A 23,674-nucleotide genomic window follows, 5' to 3' on the forward strand; every position below is an offset into this window, starting at 1 on the left:
GCCCCCCAACCCCCAAACCGAGGGAGGCCCTGCCCTAGAGAGCGGCACCGGAACAGAGCTGCTGGCCCCCGCCTACCACGCAGCCACAGCAGATGAACGTCCTGGAAGCCTGGGCCCCCTCCACCCCACGAGCTTCCCCAGCAGAGCTGTGCAGCACCGTCCACACTCACACCCCAGCCCCGCCTTGACCTCAAGACCGCCAGGCACACGGGGGATCCATCAGGGGATCCACCGGGGACCCAAGCCTCAGTCTTCTGCCTCTGGTCGCCTGGTACCAGGTGGCCTGACCTCACGTGCCCGGCCCTGCCTCCTAAGGGCCCCAGAAACACACTAACTAGAAGGTTCCGGCCACGTCTCGGGCCCTGAGTGGCAGGCACTCGTCTGCACTCGGACCCATGATGGCAGGAGCCCCACGGCTCTCAGGGAAGGGGCTCCTCCCGAGAGGCAGCGTCCAGTGCAGTCTCAAGGCCGGCAGCACCCGAGCCCGAGGGAAGGGCAGGCACAGGGGCCGCCGTGCCTTCTCTAGAGCCCTGAGACTATAGAGGACGTCTGGCTGTGCCCCCTGAGGTGGCCACAGCAGGGGTGCAGATGCCAGGCCCAGACCCCCGAGCCCACGGCCTTCCAGTGGAGGTGCCAACACAGGACTGCAGCCGAGCCCACCCATCAACGGCCCCTGCCAAGGCCCCCAGCTCACCTGGGAGAAGGCAGGCATGGCCACGCTGTAGGGCCTCTGCTTGAAAGGGCCGGCCGTCTGGGCAGGGAAGGCCCGGGACGATGTGCCGTAGTCAGGGGGCGGGAGCGCCAGGTCTTCCTTGTCCAGGAGGTTGCCCGTGCTGCTGCTCTTCCCCTGCTGCAGGCTGTGGGGACGTGGCACAGGGCCGTCAGCTCGGGCCCCCCACCTCGCCGGGCCCCGCAAGGGAGGCGGAACGAGAGGCTGCTCTCTGGGGCCTGGGGTGCAGCCACGCCGCCCCGGTGGGCCAGCCCCCTCCTAGGAGCGGGGTGTGAAGCGTGCAGGCGGGAGGGGAGCCAAGCCCTACGGCAGCCGCTCAGCCCGTTGCTGGCTCCCGCAGCGAGTCTCCTGCTTTCCCGAGGGCCAGAGGGACCTGGGGGGCTCACGGGGCCCCCACCCCGCCCCCCACAGCTGGCAGCGACCCCCGGGGCTCTCAGACGCCGCCCTCAGAGCACCTCCGCACCCCTGCACCCTAGGGCCTCAAAGGCGCAGCCCCTTCCCAGAGCTATGGGCCACCTGCCCCTGTCGGCATGCTCACCTCATGTGCAATCTGTCACCGCCGTCACCGTCCAGGACCCGGGTATAGGAGAAGGGAAACCAGCCCCGCCTGGAAGAGCAGACCCTGTCAGAGTGTGCCAGGGCCTCTGCGTTCCGGCGCCAAGTCCCACCCATTCCCCGACCTGGCTGCACCTGAGGGAACACGTGTGCGCGCTCCAGGGAGACCAAGAGACCGCAGCACCCACGCGGGGCATGCATCCAGCTCGGAACTGCCCTGCTCCGGACGGGAGCCAGGCTGGGGGTGAGGGAAGGTGCCAGGACCCAAGCAGGGCTCTTACTTCTTCAACAAACAGGGCTGGTTTCCTGCCACGTGGCCCAGCTGGGCGGAGCCCCAACTGGCCACACAGAACCACGGCACCAACGTGAGAGGCTGCCTGGGGGAGGCAGGTGTGGTGTTGGGGATGCGGGTGCCCTGCCGGTGCCCCCGCTCCTCAGAGCTGCCCCTCAAGGGTGGCGGCTGCCAGTGGGCCAGAGCCAGGCTCCGCGCAGCATCTTCCTCCCGGCTAAGGCAGGCTGCTTCTGCCCCGGGGCAGGGGTCTCTCACCCGGCGGACAGACGCATGCAGACAATGGTGGTGGCGGTGGAGTGGGGTGTGAAGCGTGCAGGTGGGACGGGACAGCCCCTGACCTGGGCGGGCCCTGGCTGAACAAGAGCCAGGCGTTGGCACAGCCTCTTGGCAACAGGCGTTCAATTAAGCCGTGACGGCGCGGCCCATCCGGCCCAAGGCCACTTCTAGAACCCCAGCGCGAGGGCTGCTCACATGCACGGAAAGGTTTTGGGGTGGAAGGCTGGCTTCTGCTGACTGGGAGGGCACACGTGGGATGATGGGCTAGGTCGGGGATGTGGAAGTGAGGGACGGTGGGGGGCCCTCGGCTACATCTGTCCCTCCCAACAGAAGCGTGGGACCTGGACCATCAGTTCAAAGGAGGACCCAGAGCCCAGAATCAGGACGTCTGAGGACCAGGTCATGAGGCTGAGGTTCCCACTGCCCACACAGGACTCACATCTTGGTCTTCTCGCTCTCGCCATAGTGCCAACCGTCACGGGCCTCAGGCACCAGCAGGGTGATGAAGTCGCCCTCCTTGAAGCTCAGTAGGGTGCTGTTGTCCCCAGCCGCGTGGGAGAAAATGGCCTTCACCCGCATGCGGCCATTGCGCTCCAGACCAGCTGCCATGGAGCTCGAGCGGGGCAGGGTCTTGTTCTCGGCTGCCGGGACGACAGGGCAGGTGTGAGGGGGATCTCTGCCCCGAGCGGGTAAGGGCACGGTCACCCTCCCGTCAGCTCAGCTGCCCGATGGTGAGCGGCTAGGAGGCCCCAGGTGGGCCTGGAGGTGGACTGTCCATCCTGATGGGCGACTACCAGGCCTCCAGGGCTGCGTGGCTCACACTGCGGAAGGGCCGGGAGCTGGGGTGCGTGTGGATTCAGCCTCTGACCTGCCACTCATCAGCAGGGGCAATTCTCTGGGCCTGAGCCTCAGCTTTCCCATCTGCTACTCAGGAGACCCTCACGGGCCGAGGCCACCGGTGGGGCTGCAGGAGGGAGAGTGCCGACCACGGCAGACGTGGGAGGGCGGGAACCTGTGCCACAGTCAGCAAAGCCCTCCCCAGCGTCATCCACCTGCTCCTGTCACCAGCTGAGCTGCTGGCGTCCCCACACTGCCCCACCCTATCATGTTCACTTAATGGGGGAGCCTGGCCAAGCCCAAGGGTCCAGGAAGGCAATCTCAAAGGGGCCCCCGGGGTGCTGCACACAGGCATGCACACTTGCGAGCCTCTGGACCTCCCCAGCCTCCCCTCAGGTGTGATGTTACTACTACGGGCAGGGCTGGGGCCCCAGCGGAGCTCTTACTGGTGGCATAGCTGTTCTTGGGGGCCACGCTCTTGCGCACAGGAAGTGTGTTGGAGTAGGAGTCGCTCAGCTTGCTCTGAGACTGCGGAGGAGATGTGGACTTGGGCTGGGCGGCCTTGCGGTCAGCCCAGGGGTTGTAGTCCTCGTTGTCGGGGCCTGAGACGCCATTCATGACCGGCGTGTTCTCCTGGGCAGACAACCGCTGTCGGGAAGAGGCGGCATGGGGGCGGTGTGGCAGGAGGGCCCGGCCCGGGTGAGGCCAGTGTGGAGAACCCCTTGCCCCCAGCAGGGGCGCACCCCAGCTGCTACGGGATGCCAACCGTTGGTGCCAAGGGGGGCCATCCCCCCACACCCCCATAAAGCTTTCCAGAGCAAGGACTTACCCCCACAAACGGGGCCAGCTCAGGGGGCACCGGCAGGGGCTTGGCCCCCGGAATGGGGTCTGAGATGACCAGGTTGGACTTGGAGGCCGACAGGCCGCTGGGGAGTATAGACCCATTGCTGCTGGCCATCTGCTGCATCAGCTGCACGGCGCGGTCTGGGATCTTGTTGGGGTCGGCACAGGCCTGCTGCCACAGCGGCAGCTTCTGTGCCAGCAGCTCCTTGCCCTGAAGCGGAGAAAGCCAAACAGGGTGGCAATGAGGGCCGGCCGCAGGCTCCTATAGCCTGCCCGCAGGGCTGGGGGAGCCCAGGGCCTGCTGCCGACCTCACTGATGCAGCCCCCGGCTCCCGCCTGGCACCCCGGGAGGGGCACACCTGGCTAGGGCTGCTCTTCACCAGGTGGGTACCTTACAGCCAGATGAGCCACCTGTAAGTCCCTGACCCCCGACCTAGGAAAGGGGCTGAGAAGATGCAGTGAGCTGTGCAGTCGAGGGACCCTCAGGAGTGAGACCAAACCAAGGCCTGATCAGGGCGGGCCTCCCCAGGGGCCCGAGGGAGCTGAAATGGACAGGTGCTCAAGTGGTCAGCCACGGAACAGAAAGGCCCTTTGTGGGCAAACCATGAGATACTAGGAAGAGCGCCACTTGGGCAGACTTGAGGGCCAGGAAACCTCGCAGGGACAGAGGAGACCGTGGGGAAGGGACAGAGCTGCCCAAAGCCCAGCTACGATCAGGGCACCACCCAGGGGCCCACAAGCCCAGCTGTCCCTCCAGTGTGCACCAGGGCCTGCCCAGGACACAGCTAGCCAGAAGAGCACAGGGCCTGACAAAGGATGAGGAAGCCACAGGCCTGACCGGGGCCCCAGGATGGGGGTGCAGCCAGAGTGAGACACCAGCCTGAGGTTCCCTGCAGCCCATTCAGGGGCCCTGTGTCCACGACACGGACACACTCAGGGCCTGGGGTGCAGCTGTGCCCTCCCCCTCTCCTGGCCCTCTGACCAAAGTGGGCTACCCTACCTGCAACAGGTGACACAACCCATGTTCCACTGCAGACCCCAGACCCCCCCTGGGTGGAGCTGCCCCCCAGCTTGGGGCAGTCACGGTCTCCAGGACCTCAGAAGGGTCTGTCCAGCCCTCACTGTCTCTCCTCACTTATCTTCCCACTTTTCTCCCCCCCATTTTTTGGCAGTGCTGCGCAGCATGAGGGATCTTAGTTCCCTGACCAGGGATTGAACCTGCACCCCCTGCAATGGAAGCGCCGTGTCTTAACCACTGGACCGCCAGGGAAGTCTCTCTTCCCACTTCTTCTGACCTGTGTCTGGGGCAGGGAGGTGGCGCCCACATGGGGAAACTGGAGGTTGCTGGACAAACAGCCCTTTGGAGCAGGCCGTGGCCCCCTCTACCACCTGTTGGTTTAAACCAGGGGCCAACAAACAACCACCCGAGGGCTGGCTGCTCGTCTGTGAACAAGGTTTGACTGGAACACAGCCACGTCCGTTGGTTTACCCATCTGTGGCCACTTCTCTGTGCAATAACCAGAACGAGATATTTACTAACTGGCTCCTGGTTGAGAGAAATAGCTGATGGGTCTGGGCTGGTGGTGAGAAAGCGGGTCAGCAGGGACCCTGTACTAACAGGGACAACCCAGGATCAGGGCGCCGCAGCCCAGGGCTCCCACCCTGATGATGGCCCTGTCGCTGTCGGGCCTGAACCCAGGCACAGGGAAATGCCGGGCGCCTGCTGCTGGGAATAGGCTGGGGTGGTGCTGCCTTCGTGCCCCGGTGCCCCAGCCCGGGGGCTTGTGCCTCTTTGAAACCTACCAGGGGGCTGGCGTCCAGCTCCCTGGAAAGTTAGCTGTCGTGTCTCGCATACACGTGATCAGGCCCCCCAGGAGACAGAGATGGTGGCATCCTGGAAAAGGACTGCTTTCCTGCCCTTCCTGCACGTATGGGCCTGCGCTCTCCCTGACCAGTCACGGGGCCCAGCCGCCAGAGGGCGCATACGCCTGCCACAGTATTGCCTGGGGCCGCGTGGGCGCTGCGGAGGCCCTGCTGGAGAACTGCAGCAAGTACCGCCCTGCTGCCAGTGAGCCCTCGGGGCACAGGGCCTGCCGGCAAAGCCCCGCTCGGTGGGGTGGCCCGACTCCCGACCCTGCAAAGGACGTAAGTCCTGTCACCGTCCTTGCTTTGCACCTGTGGTGGCGGCAGGCCCTCGGGCAGGCCCAGGCAAGCAGGAGCCTCTCCGCGGAGGGAGGGCATCTGTCTCCTTGGCAGCTCCCGCCTGGGGACCAGAAGCTGAGTCAGATCAAGCATGTGTATGAGGTGCTGACCCGCAGAAGCCCTTTATGGAAAAAGGACACAAACGAGGGCCTCCCTGGTTGGCTGAGCTGCCTAACCACACCTAACTCTCAGAACGTTCTGGAATGTTCCTGCAGACAGCTCTGACCCCACCCCAGCTCCTACCTGTGGACTACAGGAACAGAAGCCTCAGTGAAGCTACCTGTCCCTGCAGGGGAGGTGTGTCCTCTGGGTCTCGCTGGCCCCGGGGGCCTAAGCTGGCCTCTGTAGGGGTTCCCTGGCACTGCAGCCCCTCCCAAGGAGCTCGATCCCTGGAGGAGACCCTCTTAGTGGGCTGTTAGTGTAAGTGCTCTCAAAAACACAGCCCGCAACTTCTAACGGGAGTCTTAAAGCATCTGCAGCTTTAACCTGGTAACTCTCCTTCCAGAACTCCCGCCCTGGGGAAATCCAAAACACATGGGATGTTCAGCACAATGTTCCTTCACGACAGCTCCAGGCTGGACGCGTCCCGGTGCTCCCGGGGGAAGCAGTCGTTTCGCCAACAAGGGCTCGGCCCCGCGCAGAGTGAGCACCCACCTTGGAGTGGTAGGCGGCGGAGTTCTTGGCCACGGCACACTGCTTCTCCACCAGGAAGCAGAACCTCCTCCTCTCCTCAGTGAGAGCAGTCTTGTAGCCGTCGGACACGTAGCTCTCCAGCTCCCCCTGCTTGTTGCCGATGGCGTCGATGTACTGGGGGTGGGAGAGGGGATAGAAGAGGCAGATGAGCCAGCTGACGGGACAGCGCGCGCTCACCTCCAGTTCTGGGTGGCCCCACGGAGGAGGAGCACACCTCCCGGCCGGCGCACTGGTGTGGGGCTTGGCCGTGTGACTCACCCTGGCCATGGGGCTGCCCTGCTGTGCCACTGCCCCCTGGTGCCCCAGCAGCCGTCCATGTGGGGACCATGCTGGCAGGTTGCTTGGTGAGGCTGGTGGCGGTGGTCATCTCCCTCGGACCCGGACTCCAAACCTAATAAAAGCCACCCTAATGCTCGGTAGACCAGGAAAGCTCAGCTGGCACTGTGCTGGAGAATGACTAATTCACACCCAGATCCCATGGGGTGGGCAGAGAACGCAGACACAGGAGACCCCGCTTGATACTGGGGCATCCCAGAACGTTCTCTGCAGGTTGGAAAGTTTCAGTAATAAAGTACCAGCAAGACTAGGGGCAGCTGTCCCAGGGGGGCCTGCAGGCCCCTCTCCACGTCTGGGTGTGGGTCTGCAGGGCCCAGCTTCCCGGGTGTGGGAGCCCTGCCAGCCCCTTCCTGTCTCCCCTCTCACCCCTCCACGCTCCACACGGGGCACAGACTCCCCGCCCCAAGCTGGTGTCGCTGTCCTTTGGCCGGCCAGGGAGCAGCCTCTGCCCAATCAAGCCCCATCCCCGGCGGCGCGGGCAGGTCCAGGCCACGAGGGGGCGGCCTCCCCCGCCTAACTCGCCCGGCTCCTCCACCAGCTCTGACTCAGCGTGGGTGGGCGGTGCGGAGCCGGTGGGCGCAGTGCAGGCAGTTCCTGTCACCTCCCCTCCCCTCCCCTCCAGCGCGCTCAGCTGGAGGGCGAGGGCCGTCCCCAGCGCTCTCACCAGTGCACAGCTCAGCTCAGTCAGCGTGAGTGAGCACACTACCCCAGGCAGGGCCTGCCCAGCGCCCTCACCAGGACTGGGACCCTGCTCCCCCCTCCAATGCCTGCAGATCACCCCGCCTTCAACACTGAACCCCCTCTCCTCGCCCTGGGAGGGCAGCCAAAATGGGCCAGTCCACTACCCCAGCCCTAAAGGAGCCGGCCCTGGTCCTCCTGAGCAGCTGCAGGGCCGCCACACCTCGGGGTGGGTGTGCCTGAGAAAGTCTGTGCAGGAGGAGAGAGGCCTCCAGGGCAGCCCTGCCTCCACTGCCGCGGCCCCCCACCCCAGCAGCCCGAGCAGCTCCAAGTGCTCTCCTCCGGGTTCTGAGACGCGTGCGCATCAGAGCCTGCAGCCCCTGCTCCTGCAGAACACCCCCTGCACCGTAGCTCCTCCAGGAAGTAGGGGAGCAAGTCTGCAGATTTGGGGTGCTACTGGGGGCCTGTGGAGGCCACCGTGGGCAAGGCTGTGCTGTGTGGGGAGGTCCCTTCAGATGCCGCCCACCAAGGGGGAGTGGCTCACACCCGAAGCCCTTATGCGGACAGGAAGCCTGGGGGCGGGAACACCCTCTGGACAGAAGGGCCTGGAAGGGGCAGGGCTCCCTCACAGAGAGGGGGACCCTGATGCACAACCCCGCTGTGCCTGCCCTATCACCTAAACAATACCCAATGCTAGACTGAAATCCCCCGGAGGGTCCCATGCCCGCTCTGCTCCGTGGCTGTCCTACCACGTCCAGGGGATGGTGGGACGTCAGCGTGGCCTTGCAGGCTTCAACCAGCCCTGAATAAAGACGCCTCCCTTGGCCTGTCCTGCCCATCCTTGCATACAGGGGCACATACAGGGGCTCGGCTGGGGTCCTGGGAGCCCCTTAAGGGGCAGCCTCAGGAAAAGTTGCTGCGAGGCTCCGGAAGGAGTTTGGCTTTTAACCCCAGGGTAAGCCCCAGACGGCCAGCCCTTCACCGGGGTCACCACCTCCTACCCTCCCTGGGGGCTGCTCCAGTGCTGGCCAGGGGTGGGCGCGGGGTGAGCCAGGCACGTGGAGACCCCACGCCCAGGCAAGAGGGGCTGAGACACTGAGAGATCAGCACGGAGCCTCATGCAGGAAGGCCCAAGGGAGACCTCCCACTGTACCCTAATTCGGGACTTTGGGGAGGGCAAGGCACCTCCTCCAGCGGTTACCCCAGGACAGCAGCGTAAACTGGGACGTGGGCCCCCAGGGTCCTCCCGCCCTGAGCCCACTGCTGAGGACGGCTCCTCCTCGTGCCGGCCCGGTATCCCCGTCCGTCCTGCCGACGGTTTCTGGGTTTTCAGGCTGCGGTAACATCTTTCACCTCAACGCTCCCACTCCCTGGAGGGGAGAGAAACCAGCTCTGGACGAGATGACGCGGGGCACTGGCCTCATTAGCTGCCTGGCAGCCTCCCGTGCCAAGGGAGGGAGTGGTGGTTTATTTTTAAGATTTCCATTTATTCAAACGAGCCCCAAGAATGGTCAGGAGCAGCTCAGGTCTCAGGCAGGGAACCTGGGGCTACGAGAGCCACCCAGTGTCTTCCCAGGGACCACAGGTGCCTGGGATAGGGCAGGAGAGACGTCGAGCTACACCGGCCAGGAGGGCCAGCCCAGGCGGGGGCCACAAGGACCTGGAGAGCCGACCCTTCCTCCACGGTCCCCACACCAATCATCTGGCTTGGGCAGAGAGCTAGCCGGCCAGGACACTGGCTGCCACTTCTGTCAAGGAACGACGGCAGGCCCTCCTGACCTCCTTTCCCAGGACGCTGCCTCCTTGTGGAGAGAGGCCACCACTTCACGGGCAGATCCTAGAAATCCAGGCCAAGTGAGGAGCTTCGCCCTCGAACGGGCAGAGGAGGAGGACACACACCCCCACCCCGCCCCCCGCTGCAGCCTCCAGGCCAAGCTGGCTGCTGGCCGCTGTCGGCAGGGACACTCCCCAAATGTGCAGGAGTGGCCGCGCTCTCTGGGACGTGCAGAGGACAGAACGTGCCTGACCCTACAGCTCTGATGACTTAGCAACAGGCCCCAGAAAACGCCCCAAGCCGGTCCCTGCCACAGGCAGGCACCGTGGCCAAGCTCCTGGCGTCCTGCATCCTCCCTGCCCCCACCTTCCCCTGCTCCTTGCTTAGCGGGTGCTATGGAGACCACACTATAGAAACACCCAGCTGAAAGCATTTAAGACCCACAGAACGCTCCCACTTAGTCACCCTGGGCTGAACAGCCCTGTAATCCGAGAAGACAAAAGTGATCAGAACACACGTCTCCTCTCCTCCGCGGAGCAAGCCAGTGACTCAGAGCGGGGGAGGGGCATTCTAGAAAACACCCGAGGCTTTGGTTTCCCTCACCGGATAGGCCATCGTGGCTTTCCCACGTTTCTCAAAACCCCAACGCTGCCCCTAACCACTCCAGCTGGTGAATGACAGCGGAATCCTTGGGCCTCAGCTGTCACCACTAGTAACCATTACTCCAAGGAGACAAGGAGGGGACCCGATTAGCTGCGATGTACAGGAAGGTACAGCCAGAATCTGCCGCCCCCAAGCTGCATTCATTCAGCCACGGGGCACCTTCTGGGGGCAGCCCTGCTGACCGGGCCCGTGCCCACTCCCTGGTCTGATGCACCTGGCACCCAGGCCAAGAATAGGGAGGACAGCCTGGGTCAGTGGGTGAAGCTTGGTGAGGGCTGTGGCAGCGGTTCAGTGGATTGTTGGAGGACCCTTAAAAATCTCATTTAAACACAAGAGCTCAGAGCAAGGCTCGGGAGAGGGCAACTGCGCCCTCCTGCCCACGGTCCAGCAGATGCAACAGCTAGCAGGCAGCTCTGCGGGGAACGTGCTGTGGGCACACCCTTAGGCAGAAAGTGCAGTGCCTCTTGCAAGCATCAGGGACCCATGGGCCCCGGGCTTCCCAATTTCCTGAGAAAGGGCCCACAGCCATCACTAGATTGGGGGGTGGGGTGGGGTGGTGGTGGTGGTCCGTGACCAAACAGATCCCACTGCCCACGCCCTGCGCAGCACACTCACACGCTGGCGTGTCCAGAAAGGATGTGCTGGGAGGGGTGCGCCCATGGGCATCCCCATGCCCAGACCCCAGGAGAGAACGTGGGGCCACTTCTGTCCACACCAGTGGGCTGGACATGCTGACAAAGGCTTGCGGTCCAAGGGGACGGGGTCTCAGCAATCTGTGAGCACGCTGAGCCGAGGCCTCGGGTGGCCACCAGGGAGCGCGCCAGGCCTCCAGGACCCACGCCTTCCAGTTCTGGGGTCTGCTCTGCTGCCCTGGGACCTGGAGGAGGATGGAGCCCGGGCTCCTGTGCCCACCTTGCTGGGTGGTCCCTGCCAAGTCTCTGGACCCTTTGGGTCTCAGTTTCCTCAGAGGCTGAGCCAGATCGTCAGCACCCGACATGGCAGCCCCTGCCTCACGTGATCTTGGAGGTTCTGCAGGTACAAAATTCACATCCAGCTTCAAAGACTCAGCAGAAAAACAGGAACGCAGAACACCTCACTAGTATCTGTTACAATGATTGCGTGTCTAAATAACACTCTAGACATGTGCCGCTAAATAAAGCCCTTCACCTGTTTCTTCTCACTGTTTTACATGCCCACCTCTCAGGGTGAAAAGACAGGTGCCGTGTGCCCGGTGCTGCCCCCGAGAGCCCTCCCAGCTCTGACAGCATAAGATGCTCCCGATTTCCCACGGTGCTATCCAAGTAGGCAGCCCAGTCTGGAGGGGAAATTGTGTGGCTTGATCTGGTGAATTGGGGGTAGGTCTGGGGGGGACCAAGGGAAGGGAAAGAGTCCCCCAGAGGACTGAGAATCCTGATACTATCTGTGGACACAGAAGCCCTAAGAGGGCGCAGTGGCTTCTGGCTTCTCAGTTGTTCTTTTCCAGGAAGACCCCTAACTGCTTATACCCCAAGGAAAGAAGATGTCCCACTGCTGGGATGCGGTGCCTTGTCCACAGACTGCCTTTCACACTGAAGAGCTTTTTAAAATGAGAACAGCAGATGCATAAGGGGTTTAAACCACGGCCATCAAACTCCACGGGTTAACAGGAGCAGCCTCTGCCATTATCTTTTTTGAAGATCTAAATTATGGTTATTTTGTTTTTGCTTTATTACACATCCCTTGAAATAGAACAAATCTCTCTCTCCCCTTTCTCAGAGGGCAATCTGGAGGCGCCTTCCGGAACAAGGGAGCCCAGTGAGGGGGAGCCAACTGCAGGAACCGCCTGCTTTACTCAGCACAGGCCCCGGCAACAGCCACACCCCACACCCAGAACACTCGAGGCCCCACTCTCTGCGTCTCAGAGAGGGAACAGGGAAGATGGATCAGGGCAGAGGAAGGGGCCCCTGGCAACCTAAACCCCAGCTGGGTGGGTGGGCCCTCTGCCGTCCCAGCAGCAGAAGCCTGCCTTGGAGCTGTCAGCAGCTCCAAGTGCTGGGCTGCTGAGAGCCTGGCACTGGGCCGGCAGGGACCATCCAGGGCCCTGGCCCTCTGCGCTCGGGCAGAAGGTTTGGCCCACACTGGGGGTGACCCCGCCCCACACCCACGCCCATCCATCTGCCTCCAGCCTTCTCTTCCTGGGCTCTCCCCTCTGCTGCAGTCTTGGCGGCCCCTCCCCTCAGAGCTCAGAGCCTACACAAGGGGTGGACAGGGCACACTGCCTCCCCGTGGCCCCCACCAGCCGGCCACACACCAACGCGAATCCCAAAGGCACAGATGACTGCTGGGTTTTCTAACAGTCATGGTGTCCCTTGGAGGACGAGGACTCCTGCCTAATCAGAGCTGGGCTGGGGGTGGGGCCAAAGGAAACAGAAACGGGAGAAATCCTTGGCCAAGGCCCTCCGGATCTGTAAGGGGGTCGTGCACCCAGAGCCTAACCAACTCCACCCAGCACTGCTTCCCAAAGTGCTTCATCCGGGATGGCTCTCGGCACCAGTCCCACCCCAGCCCGGACCCTTCCGTCAGAAGCCCTGGAGACCGCCAGCCAGCCAGGGGCCGGCTGTCCATCAGAATCACCCCGAAGCTTTGAGAACCTGACAGGCTAAAGTACAACCACGCACCCGCATGCCTGGGGAGGGGGACCCTGGGCCAGAGACAGGGCGCCAGACGAGGCCTGTGACCACGCCCTGTCAGACACACGGTACGTCCTCCACTGACTGTCCCCTGTAGCTGCCTCCACAGAGATGCGCGCTTCGGTCAGTGCCTGGTCCGGCGAGCACGGCAATGACCAGAGGTGCAGGGTGTGACCTCAGCCGTGTGGGCAGTACTTGGTGTGCTCCCTACTTCTAGAAAAAACCCTCTGTCCTAGTTTGTGCCCCAAATGCCTCTAAGTGCCTGTTCCCTGACCTATAATTAAAATCAATTCTCTCGCTGGAAATCCCAAAACACAGTCTCAATTATCAGCAGTTCACGAAACTGGCCCAGTCCCACTCACGGGGAGCCCATCCCAGACGGACTGACAGACAGACAGACACGCTCACGGGGGACAAGGCTCCGCCCCATTCAGGAGCTGAGGTGCCTCGGGGGAGGTGTGTAGGTGCTCCAAGGGTCAACCCCTGCCTGGCAGGTGCTCGGGGGCCTCTCTACCCTCCCTAGCGAGCATCCTGCCCACACTGAGCTCCAGTCAGGGAGGGAAAACACATGGACCAGGGGCGCCAGAAGGCTCACAGGTGACCCCAGGGATTGACCCAAGGAAGTCCACCCATCCTGGGACCACTGAGTCAGCCCACACCTGCATCCACTTGTGGGAGCCCTGGGCAGCATATCCATACCTAGAAAACAGAGCTGCATGGGCTCCGTTGGTCTGGGGTCCCACCTCCTCTACCAAGAGGTGCTGCAGCTCACGTCAGCCCAGGGGCTTCTGTGGCTCGGTGATGCCCAGGTGTGGCCCCTGTGCCAGCTGTGGGGCCCAGGCCCACACCCACCTACACATACTGCCCACTGGGCTACATGTGACCCAGGCCCCGGTGAAGGTCCCCGGAGTGGAGACCCTGGGGATACAGAGGGGGCTTCAAGAGAGCGGGGTGGGGGGGTGGGGCACGGGTGCCTGGGGTCCTTCCCCACCTCCCCAGGGGCCCAAACAGTCTGGAATCCTGCCCCCACTTGGTGACAGCGTGCAAACACATCTGCTTGGAGTAAGCAGGTCTAGTGGCCAGGATGTCCTGGGGGTCCAGGTGAGGCCAAGCTCTCCAGGGCAGGGCCATGAACTACAGTCTGGACGGACAGAGCTGCCCCCACAGCTGATACGCTACAGGAGTGGACTGCGTGAGAGCTGGGGTGTCGGCCGTTCTACGAAATGGAGACAGGGAGAACAGAGTCCTGCTCTTCCTCAGGAAAAGAGTGTCTTGGGCTTCCCTGGTGGCACAGTGGTTAAGAACCCGCCTGCCAATGCAGGGGACATGGGTTCGATCCCTGGCCCGGGAAGATCTCACATACCGCGGAGCAACTAAGCTTGTGCGCCACAACTACTGAGCCTGAGCTCTAAAGCCTGCAAGCCACAACTACTGAGCCCAAGTGCCACAACTACCGAAGCCTGTGCGCCTAGAGCCCATGCTCCACAACAAGAGAAGCCACCGCAATGAGAAGCCCACGCACCGCAACGAAGAGTAGTCCCCACTCGCCGCAACTAGAGAAAGCCTGGGTGCAGCAACGAAGACCCAACACAGCCAAAAATAAATTAAAAAAAAAGAGTGTCTTAAACAGACCATTTCCTGTGACTAGCAGGACCTCAGGCAAGGCGAGGGGCAGGGCCGGCTCAACACACCTGCCCTGCCCAGGCATTTCCTCTAGGGGAAACAGTGGGGAGGGGAGGGGCTGTCACACCAAAAGGTGCCTAAGGCCCTCCCAGCCCCCAGCAGCCACACCTCAAAGGAGACATCAGGTCCTGGCTCCTGGCCAGGTCTGCAAAGGTTCCAAGAACCAGAAGGAACAGACCCAGGTGCCAAAGGACCCTCACATGCCCAGGTGGGCTGGGCACCTCCACAAGGCCACCAGGTAGGCCAGAACCGTCCACGGGACAGGTGGCCAGCATGCCTTCCACGGTCTCACAGCACACTGGGCACCCACCCCCTCCGGCACAGACGCGGGATGAGGGACTCTGAGGGTGCCCCAGCCTGGCCTCTCAGGTTCAGCGCCACCAGGGAACAAAAAACACACTGGCTGGACTGTCGCTGGAAAGACAACCACAACCGGAATAACATCACATGCCACCTATCACCGTGTCAGCAGCCTGGGCTGGACGGCGAGAGGGACAGCGTGGAACACAGGCCCCAGCCCTCCCTGGGAGGAACTCGATTACTGGGGGAGAACCACTGCAGTAACACCCTCAGGAGGCCAAGGGGCAGGTAGAGAGGGGGTTGGGGTGGGTCTGGGAAAGACAAAGGAAACCGAGGAAGTGCACAGAACGGGGAGGGGTGACCTCGCTTTGCTCAGGCCCCAGGGCCCTTCCTGCTCTGAGATGGGAGGAAGGCCGAGGTACACCCCTCCGAAGCGGGGAAACCGAGAGAGGACATGGAGCTCACCGTGACCACACGGCCAGTGCACACGGGGCACAGCTGGGATCCAAACCCAACGGCCAGGGCCTCATGGCTATGCCCAGGCGGTGACAGGCCACAGGGGGGTGAAGAGGAGGCCCCTGAGCGAGAGCCTCAGGGCAGATACCCAGAGGGGACTGGGCCTCAGCGGGGGCAGCAGGGCTGTGCTGAGGATACAGGGCAGAGGGGAGCCTCAGTTGTGGGGTGACCCTTGGACATGGGAAGAAAGGTCAGCACTGGATGTCTCCCAGGTCCCAGGAGGCCAGGCTGGACATGGCTGGCCTCACCAAGCTGGGGAACTGCTGGGAGGCCCCCCCCAAGGAGAGAACCACCACCCAACTGCCCATACGGAAAGACTAAGGTTTGCAGAGCCTGTGCTGTGTCCCCCTGGCCCTGCGTGGCTGGGGGAGCAGATCCCACCCTCTCGGCCCTGCAGGCCCAGACTCCAGAGTGGAGCAGTCAGGGCTCTCCAGAAGAGACAGGTCTTGCAGTGGGTGGCAGGGGCTCTGGGGCAAGGGGAGTGGGCCACTGGGAACCACAGGCAGCAGAGCCACGATGACCCAGGCCTGTGTGGCTCCGAGTCACGTAGGAGTGAACACCATGGATGACGCCAGCCCACACGCACTGACGTCTGCCCGGCCTGTTCCCCTCCCAGCCACAGGATGCACCGGCCGCGACACGGTCCCTTCTGACGGCTCTCAGCAAGCTGGTCACAGCAGCACCAGCTCATCCAGGGAGAGGGCCTCAGCACAGGACGGAGCCTCCAAGTCCATGGCCATAAAGGGGAACGAAGCACGGGTACGTGATGATAAAAAGGAACGAAGCACTGACACACACACGTGGACGAACCTCAAAAACGTCACGCCGAGGCCAAGAAGCCAGACGCAGGTCACGTGTCGTCTGATCCCGGTCATGCTGCCGGGGGGCGGGGAGGGACCGGTGAAGACGGGCTTTCTTTCTGGGGCCGTGACAACATTCTAAAATGGACTGTGGTGACAGTTACACAACGCTATACGAATGTACTCAAAATCAAACGGGTGAGTTATATGGTATGTGAATTACCTCTCGATAAAGCTGTCACCAAAAAAAAAAGCACCTTAAGGAGCGGGGGGTGCACAGCCTGAACCCCTGGAAAGCCAGCCTCCTGTCCCTGTCACCAGGCCTCCAAACCAGTCCCCAGGGTTCCCTCAGATAGGGCTCTGAGGAGGCCACTGCCCTCCCAGGCAGCGGGTCAAGGTTTTCAGGAAACAAAATGGCAAAACACGTCAAGGATGGGACAGAACAGAAAAACGGACACACACCAGTGCAGGTGTCTTTCCAGCCCCGACCTCATGACCCTCTCCCAGGAGCACATCCCGGGCGGGGGTGACTCGGGAGGGTTCCCTGCAGCAGCGCTCTTGCTGCGGGGAGGGGAGGCCTCGAGGTGGTGACGGATTACAGACGGTCACGAGACTGTGGATGTGGGGAAACGCGTCTGACTTGGGGAAGGGATGCTACAGAGAGGCGGGAGTTGAGTCACTGCGACTACATGAGGAACACACCCGAGTAAGGGGCTGCAGGAGACTGGCGGCTGCTTCCCACACGGCAGGTTGCGGTTCTCAGCTGCCGCTGCGCCCCCCCCCCCATCCTCTCCACTGGGTGCCCCAGGCACAGAGGGACGCAGAGGCCGGGCCGCCCCGGGGGAGCAGGAGGCCTGCTCGTCTATGCCGCACTCAAGTGGGCAGGACCGGCCTCTTGGCCCTGGCGTGCTCCAGAGGTGCTTGCGGGCAGCGGTGTGGGCACCATGGGGCATGCGCGGGCACCATGCAGAGGGCCCCAGGCAGTGCCCCCAGGCTCACTGCCCTGATCACTGGCAGGAAGGGTGGGGCTTCAGGAGGTGAGGGGTTCACCCCAGGGGTCACCCCCATGCCTGTGACCACGGGAAGCTTCCACTGCCGACCACTGGGGGCTATCCTGTTCCTCCTTATCTGAGACGTGCGACCTTGGAGAGCAGCGTCTGGGCCTGATCTGTGTCAACTGGCTGCAGGGTTCTAGTGAATCAGGTGTATCAGGGCCGTGCCCGTCACAGGCCACGCTGTCCTAAATCCTTGCCCCTCACCACAGCACGTAACGCCTACAACCAGGGCTGCCCCTCCCGTGCCCTGCAATGCCACCTGCCTCACGCAGAAGAGTCACTGAGATGCTGGACCAGCCAGCATCTGCCTGCCCCGGGGTCTCTGGGTCTGTGCTGGGAGCAGGCATTCACAAGTCAGTCAGAGTAACGGTCTGGGATCTCTGGCCGAGGTAGGAATCAGAGCAACAGGCAGGAAGATTCCGTCTGGGTTCTGCTCCTTCGGTGGAGAGCCCTCTGGCACCCACTGAGGCTACAGGATGGGACTGCTGTCCTGCTGGCTCTGGGACGCCGGGCACCCAACCACCCAAAATCCCCCAGGAGAGCGGAGCCTGGCTCTGCCCAGTTTCATCAGGAGGGATCAGCCTCGCCCCCCCGAGACCCAGAAGGGTGAGTGCTGGGGACAGACAAGAGCGCCTGCCCTTCACCGCTCACTAAAAGGCCCGAGAAGTCCCAAAACCATAACCGGGGACCCAACACTCCTGTGTCCCCAGGCAGAGCCCCCAGCACGCGGCGGCCGAGTCCCACCTGCAGCTCCTTGTCCGAGTACTTCTGGGGGTTTTTGCTCCCTTGGCTCTTCTTGCGGAGTTTCTTCAGCTCGGCCTGGCACTTGTCCAGTGCATCACCTTTGCTCCTTTGCTCCGTCTGGTATTTCTTCAGCGCAGCCTGAGATTCAAACAACAAAGCCACGGGCAATGAGCTGGTGCGCCCCTCCCGCTCTCAACTGGGCCACAGCGGCCCGGACCCTGTGGACGGCAGGAATTGTGCAGCTGCAAACCTGAGGCCTCAGCTCTGCCCACCCTGGAGGCAAAGATCAGGGCTGGGAAAACCAGCCAGCCTCCCTCTCTCCCACCGAGCCGCCTCGCTCTCTCCCACCGCAGGGCCGGAAGTGCCTCAGGTCAAATCATGTAATGAACACTGACAGAGCCCAGCCCCTCGCCCTTCTTATCAACCTGGGAGAGGTGACAGGGCAGGGTCAGGGCATGAAGAACTCCAGGAGACGACAGCGGGTCAGAGGAGTTCACACAGGTTCCACAGGGCGGCTGCCTCACATCGTTTTTACAAAAAGCGGCCGAGAGGCGGGAGTAGTGGAACCTGGCATGTGGGGCATCAGACACAAGAGTCCACTCACAGGGTCACATTTAGTTTCAAATGGGCATGAATGTCAGAGGAGCTGCAGGAAACCCACAGGATGGAGAGCTCACAGGAAGATGAAAACCGTTCAGACAGGGAAGGATTCACACACAGCAGAGCCCAAGCAGCTCAGGGTGACCAGCAGGTACAGGGTGGGGGCTACTTACGCTCAGGTACCTGGAGTCCAGCTCCACCTTCTGCTCCAGCTGTGTTAGCAGCTCGTTGTGAAAAGACTTCAGCTGGACATGGAGAGAAAACAGCCGTCAGCTCCGACGTGTGGCTGCCCCGGGAGAGGGGGGGCGGTCACCACGACCATGGCACCTGGGACGCTGGGCACCCCAATGGGCAAGAGGAGCTTGTCTGATCCAGGAGCCGATGACCCCGCAGCGACAGGTGGGCCCCGCGGGGCCAGGCGGCCCCGGGAGTGAGTGCTGAACTGAAGCCTGGCCTTCGACAGGCATGGAGCCTCGCTTCCCTCGGGGAGACAGAGACCGCCTCCCCACTGTCCCTGCTCTCCCGTGCTGGTGGGTAACATAGGCATAAGCTGACACGAGCCATAGACCTGCTAGGTCCTGGCAGGACCTACAGTCTCGGTGCACCTGTGCTTCCCCAGGCCACCACTTGAGATGTCCCCATGTGGCCCTGCGGCCAGCTGAGAATAACACCCCATCTTGCCCGTGTCCTTTTCTTCCAGGTCCGTCTGTATATCCTCAGCCCCCATGGTGGTCACATCCCTGGTGGGTGACTTCTCTCTCAGGCCCTGGGGACACCCCCACCTCTCTGGGTATGACCACAGGAAGGCACATACTTCCCTAGTGGATGCACGGCCACAGCATATGCCCGGCTCTTCCCCTCGCCTCTAATAGCACCTGCTCACCTGCATCTGCCCCTCCCTCCCCGGGGGTCGTAGTGGGAGGCTGGGACTCACCATTTCTTCCAATTGATTTTGAATCTGCCTGTGGACTTCGGCCATCTGGAAGAGAACGTCCCCTGGGAGGCAGATGGCAGGAGAGAAAAGCAGGAGGAAAGTGAGCTACTCAGAATCAGTCTTATCACTCCCTCCACGGCTGGGGAGCAGGTACCAGTGGGCCAGGCACTGGGGTTGCTGTGGTCTGGGGACCGGCGGGCAGGGGTGTGCTGGGGGCAGGGGGAGGGGTGCCTCTCCAGGTGATGCTGCCAAGAGGAGATGGGAAATTCTAGAATGACAAGGATACACAGTGGCTTGGTGTCTCTGGGGGTTTGGGGGCCTCAGGCATCTGCACTGGATCTGAGATTCATGGCAGAGGTAAGAAGACCGGAGACCCTACGTTTGCAGGTTTCAACCCTGCGTGCGACCCTGTGAGCACATGCATCTCCTCTCACAGGCGCCAACCACCAGCGGCCCACCTACCTCGGGCCCAGGCAGAGGTAGCCACAACACGTAGCCCCCGTGCGTCCCGGGACGTGGCGTGGAAGGAAGGTGGCCGTGAAAGGAGGGACCTCACGGCCCAAGACATGTCATGGTCAGCAGAGTCCCGACACCCACCCCAAATCAACACTGTGGAACAGAAGCTCCGAGCTGGGGCACTCATGGTACCTGCCTCCGAAGACCCTCAGGGCCACTGCCCACACCCACAGGGTCAGCATGAAGGACTTCCTTGCACAAATGGCTCATTTCCTCCTCTGCAGAGGGTGGGTCTGGAACGGGCAGTGTGAGCTCCATTCATTTCATTGGCAAATATTTGCTAAGCAGCCCTTTCTGGCGGCAGGCACTAACCATGCGCTGTGGCCACATGGAGGAGGGCCCGCCCCTGCCCTCGGGGGCAGTCACCTGCTGACTAACCCTGTCCCAAGGTGCTGCTTACACCAGGACGACCCTCCCCTGCTCACATCCAGGCCACTCAGGGGTCACGTGACCCAGAGGATCCTGTTGGGGGCAGCCACAATGAGCACCTCTGGCCCCCATGAGGCCAGCCAGAAAGCAGAACAGTTCCTGTGGCCCCTGCCCTAATGGGGTGACGCTGCCCACCCTCCAAGGTCACAAGGACAGCACGTAGATGATCCCCTGGGGTCGCCTGCCCTCCCAGAAGCACAGCTGGGTTCTGGGGACGGCCAGCGCCCGGTCATCGGGCCGTTCGGTCAGCTGCTGGTGCTCTTGTGGCCCTGACGACCACAGAGCACGGTGATCACCACAGGCAGAAGCCTTAGGGACAGATCGCCAATCCTTGGGGCAGGCTGCCCGAGGTCAGTGGGCTGTTAAATGGCCGCAGTGCTGGCCTCCGCTGGCAGGCCCCGGGCCCTGCCTCCCAGGGTCACTCTCTGTTGCTGGAGTGCACGCGAGGGCGGCCTCTCCAGCCAGCGGGTGCCCCGCCCCCGTCTGAGTTCTGAGTTCTCACTCTCAGTGCGCTGCTGGGCTCAGTGCCCAAAGGCCTGGCTTCGCCTCGGATGCACAGATTTCTGTCGAGGGAGGAGGAGGAGGGGAGAAGAGTGCTTCCGAAGGAGCCCCAAGGGTCACCTGTCAGCTGGGAGGAGCCACGGCGTGCCAGGGGCTAGGCCCTGCAAAGCCGACCGCGTGTCCCTGTCAGGAGACAAGGTGGGGGAGTTCCCTGGCGGCACAATAGTTAGGACTCCATGCTTTCACTGCTGAGGGTGCAGGTTCGATCCCTGATTGGGGAACTAAGATCCTACAAGCCATGGGGTGTGGCCAAAAAAAAAAAAGGGAGACACAGGCATGCTGGTGGGCCCCCTCTGGATGGGGTCAGACCACACATAGTTGTGGTTCGCTGGACCCTGGGCTGAGTGTCCAGCAGGCTGCCTGTGCCGACAGTGCGAAGACCCCTTCCCAGGCGCCACATGAGGAAGCACAGTCCCCTGGGGGGCCCAGGCTGGCACCCAAGGCACCAAGTTGCTTACAGCTACTGCAGAGAGAGGAAGACGCCCAGGCCCAGCCCGAGGCTTCGAAGGATGCTCGCGGTCAGGGCCAGTGCCACGCCGTGTGAGCGTGAGTGAGTGGCTAGTGTCTGTGTGGTGTGAGTGGGGGAGGGCATGTGTGTGCCAGCGTGTACACGTGTGTGCGTGTAGGTGCACAGGGTGCATGGGGGTGAGTGCGTGCATGGATGCAGGGGTGTGGGTGTGAGCGTGTGTGGCTGTGTTGGGCGTGGGTGTTGAGTGGGTACACGTGTGGCTGTGTGTGTGCGCCTCAGTCTCCATTCTCTCTCCCCGCAGCCCTGGGGTGCTGCTATGGCCCCGTGGACGCGCGGCTCCAGGAAGCTAAGTGACCGGGCTGTGACTGGGTGGGCCACAGGGATCAGAGCCGTCCACACAGGTCTGCCTCTAGGACCATGCTTGTCCATGAGCCGGGAGGGAGAGGACGGAGCGGGGAGATGCACGAGCAGGGGCAGACACCAGAGCTCCTGCTGCACAAATCCCCTAATCCGAAGTGATAAGCATTTACTGAGCGCCACGCATGCTGGCAGGGCCACGGCCACCAGCACCAGGGCACAGGGGGAGGCCTGTCGCGGGCCCAGAGTCCCTGGAAGTTACTTTCCACTCAGGCTCCAAATGGCAGCCTGACCTCAGGCCTGACAGTGCTGTTGGGTGTGGCGGGGCAGGGGGGGCGGCACCTGGGGACAAGAAGGCCCCGCCCCCACCGCAGCTGCCTGGGGGCAGCATGGTCGATGGTCAACCAACCATACACTGCGGGCTGAGCTGCGGCTGAGCAGCCCCAGCAGGATAGGATGTGAGTCTCACTCATCCTCTCCTGGCCCTGACCCCACTTCTACCCCATCCCGACCCCAGGGGGCGGTCTGTGAGTCAGGGAACTGGCCGAGGACAACAGGGGACAGAAGGTGCCTGGTCCCCGCCCTTGGCTGAAAAGGAACCACCAGGACAAATACAAGCAGGCAGCCCAGGGGACAAGGCCAGGCTGCCACCACCCTGACCTGACCTGCTCAGACCCGCAGCTGCCGAGTGGGATGAGGCTCCCGGCACCGCCACGGCCTTTCAGCATCCCCAGATCCGATATGCTTGGAGGGGATGCTGTCCTGTGTGTGAAGGGTGGCACGCACAGAAAAGCCAGACCCACAGGTCACCCTCTGGCCCTGTGGGCTCTCTCAAGGGACATGAAGTCCATAAATAAGACACAGAGCAAGTGGCACCGTTGGTCACGCTTGAGGCCCCAGAATCGTAAATTAGTGTCCGGATCAAACTGAACACATGCATTTCCTTGAACGGCCACACAAAACTAGTTGAAAGAAAACATTTGAAAAATAACAACAACAAACACCAAGTCCTTTGGATAAAGAATTCCTGTTGCCAAGAAGAGTGTGTGAAGCTTCTTGAGGATTCTGGACACTGCACCGCATCGCCTCCGCCCACCGGAGCCTCCGCCTGTGTCCCTGCGCACGCATGCGGGGAGTGGGCACATGCTCTGAGCTGCAAGCCAGTGGCTGCCACAAGCCGGTCCACACGGGGAATTTTTAAGGTGCGTTACACAAGCAGCTGCAGGAAGCCACGTGTACATGATGGTGGTGTGAGCGTATGGACCCTGGAGCACTGTGGGGGCACTGGGCCAGCAGCAGGGGGCGGTGACCCCTGCCCAGGGATGAGGCTGTGCCCCGAACTAGGCTTCCCAGGAATGTGGGGGGCCTCAGGCATTGGCACGGACACTCTCTCGTCCTCTCACCCAGGTCCCTTCCGGGTCCTGGGAGGCGGGCGAGTGAAGGTCCTTGGAGCCATGGGGCCGGCCAGAGCCTCCCCCCTTCTCTGGGCTCAAAGGCCAGCACGAGGTGGGGACACCTTCCCAGGCCCACCCCATACGTGGAGGAGGAGGCCACCGGGCTTTCTACCAGGGCTCATCTGGGAACCCAGGTCTCGGTCCACAGCACAGGTGGGCCCTAAACTCGAAAAACCAGGTTTAAAATAGAGCCCAGACCCAGCCTCGCCAGAGCAAAGAGCGGGGGAGCAGGGTCATCAGTTGTCACCACCGATGGGACCGCCGGGGTCTCGAGGAGTGTGAACAGAGCGGGAGGCAGGCAGGTGGCCAGGCCCCAGGGCGCCACAGGAGGGGAGCGGGCAGGCCACCCTGGCACTGAGGAGGGGTTGGGAGCAGGCCATCGGGAGCAGGGACAGGAGAGGGCACACTTGGGTGCCATGAGGCTTCATCCAGGACAAAACCACCGACAGAAACACAGGCATCTGAGAACGAGGCGATGCCCTCCCACCCAGTGTTTACCCTGTGAGGAGGCAGCCAGGTCAGCTGTGAGTCACCTCTGGCTGCACACCCTTCAGCTCTGAGTGTAAAAATTCCTGGTACTCTTGGTAACCTTTAACACCAGCCTTGTGTCTTTGGGTTAAGAGTGGAACTCGGTACACATGGCAACTCCCCTCCCCCAGGGAAGGGGCTGGGGCAGCAAGCGCAGGAGCGCGAGTGCGCGCGCACGCA

General features: G+C 62.5%; 1 protein-coding gene across 6 annotated transcripts in view; it reads right to left on the bottom strand.

Moving 5' to 3' along the window:
* BAIAP2 (BAR/IMD domain containing adaptor protein 2) overlaps window positions 1–23,674 on the bottom strand; it is a 71,450-nt gene that overhangs the window by 11,041 nt on the left and 36,735 nt on the right. For 4 of the 6 annotated variants that reach the window (XM_067715165.1, XM_067715168.1, XM_067715167.1 and 1 more), the window contains exons 4-12: window positions 19,181–19,242; window positions 18,420–18,491; window positions 17,647–17,784; window positions 6,390–6,542; window positions 3,520–3,744; window positions 3,137–3,338; window positions 2,293–2,494; window positions 1,269–1,337; window positions 695–857 (exon numbers count right to left, since the gene is read on the bottom strand). In XM_067715165.1, coding sequence (XP_067571266.1) covers window positions 695–857; window positions 1,269–1,337; window positions 2,293–2,494; window positions 3,137–3,338; window positions 3,520–3,744; window positions 6,390–6,542; window positions 17,647–17,784; window positions 18,420–18,491; window positions 19,181–19,242 — 1,286 coding nt within the window. The remainder of the gene's footprint in view (window positions 1–694; window positions 858–1,268; window positions 1,338–2,292; window positions 2,495–3,136; window positions 3,339–3,519; window positions 3,745–6,389; window positions 6,543–17,646; window positions 17,785–18,419; window positions 18,492–19,180; window positions 19,243–23,674) is intronic. The other 2 variants (XM_067715169.1, XM_067715170.1) reach the window with 1 other exon arrangement.

This window comes from Pseudorca crassidens, chromosome 19 (genome assembly GCF_039906515.1).
Source record: "Pseudorca crassidens isolate mPseCra1 chromosome 19, mPseCra1.hap1, whole genome shotgun sequence".
Classification (NCBI taxonomy): Eukaryota; Metazoa; Chordata; class Mammalia; order Artiodactyla; family Delphinidae; genus Pseudorca; species Pseudorca crassidens.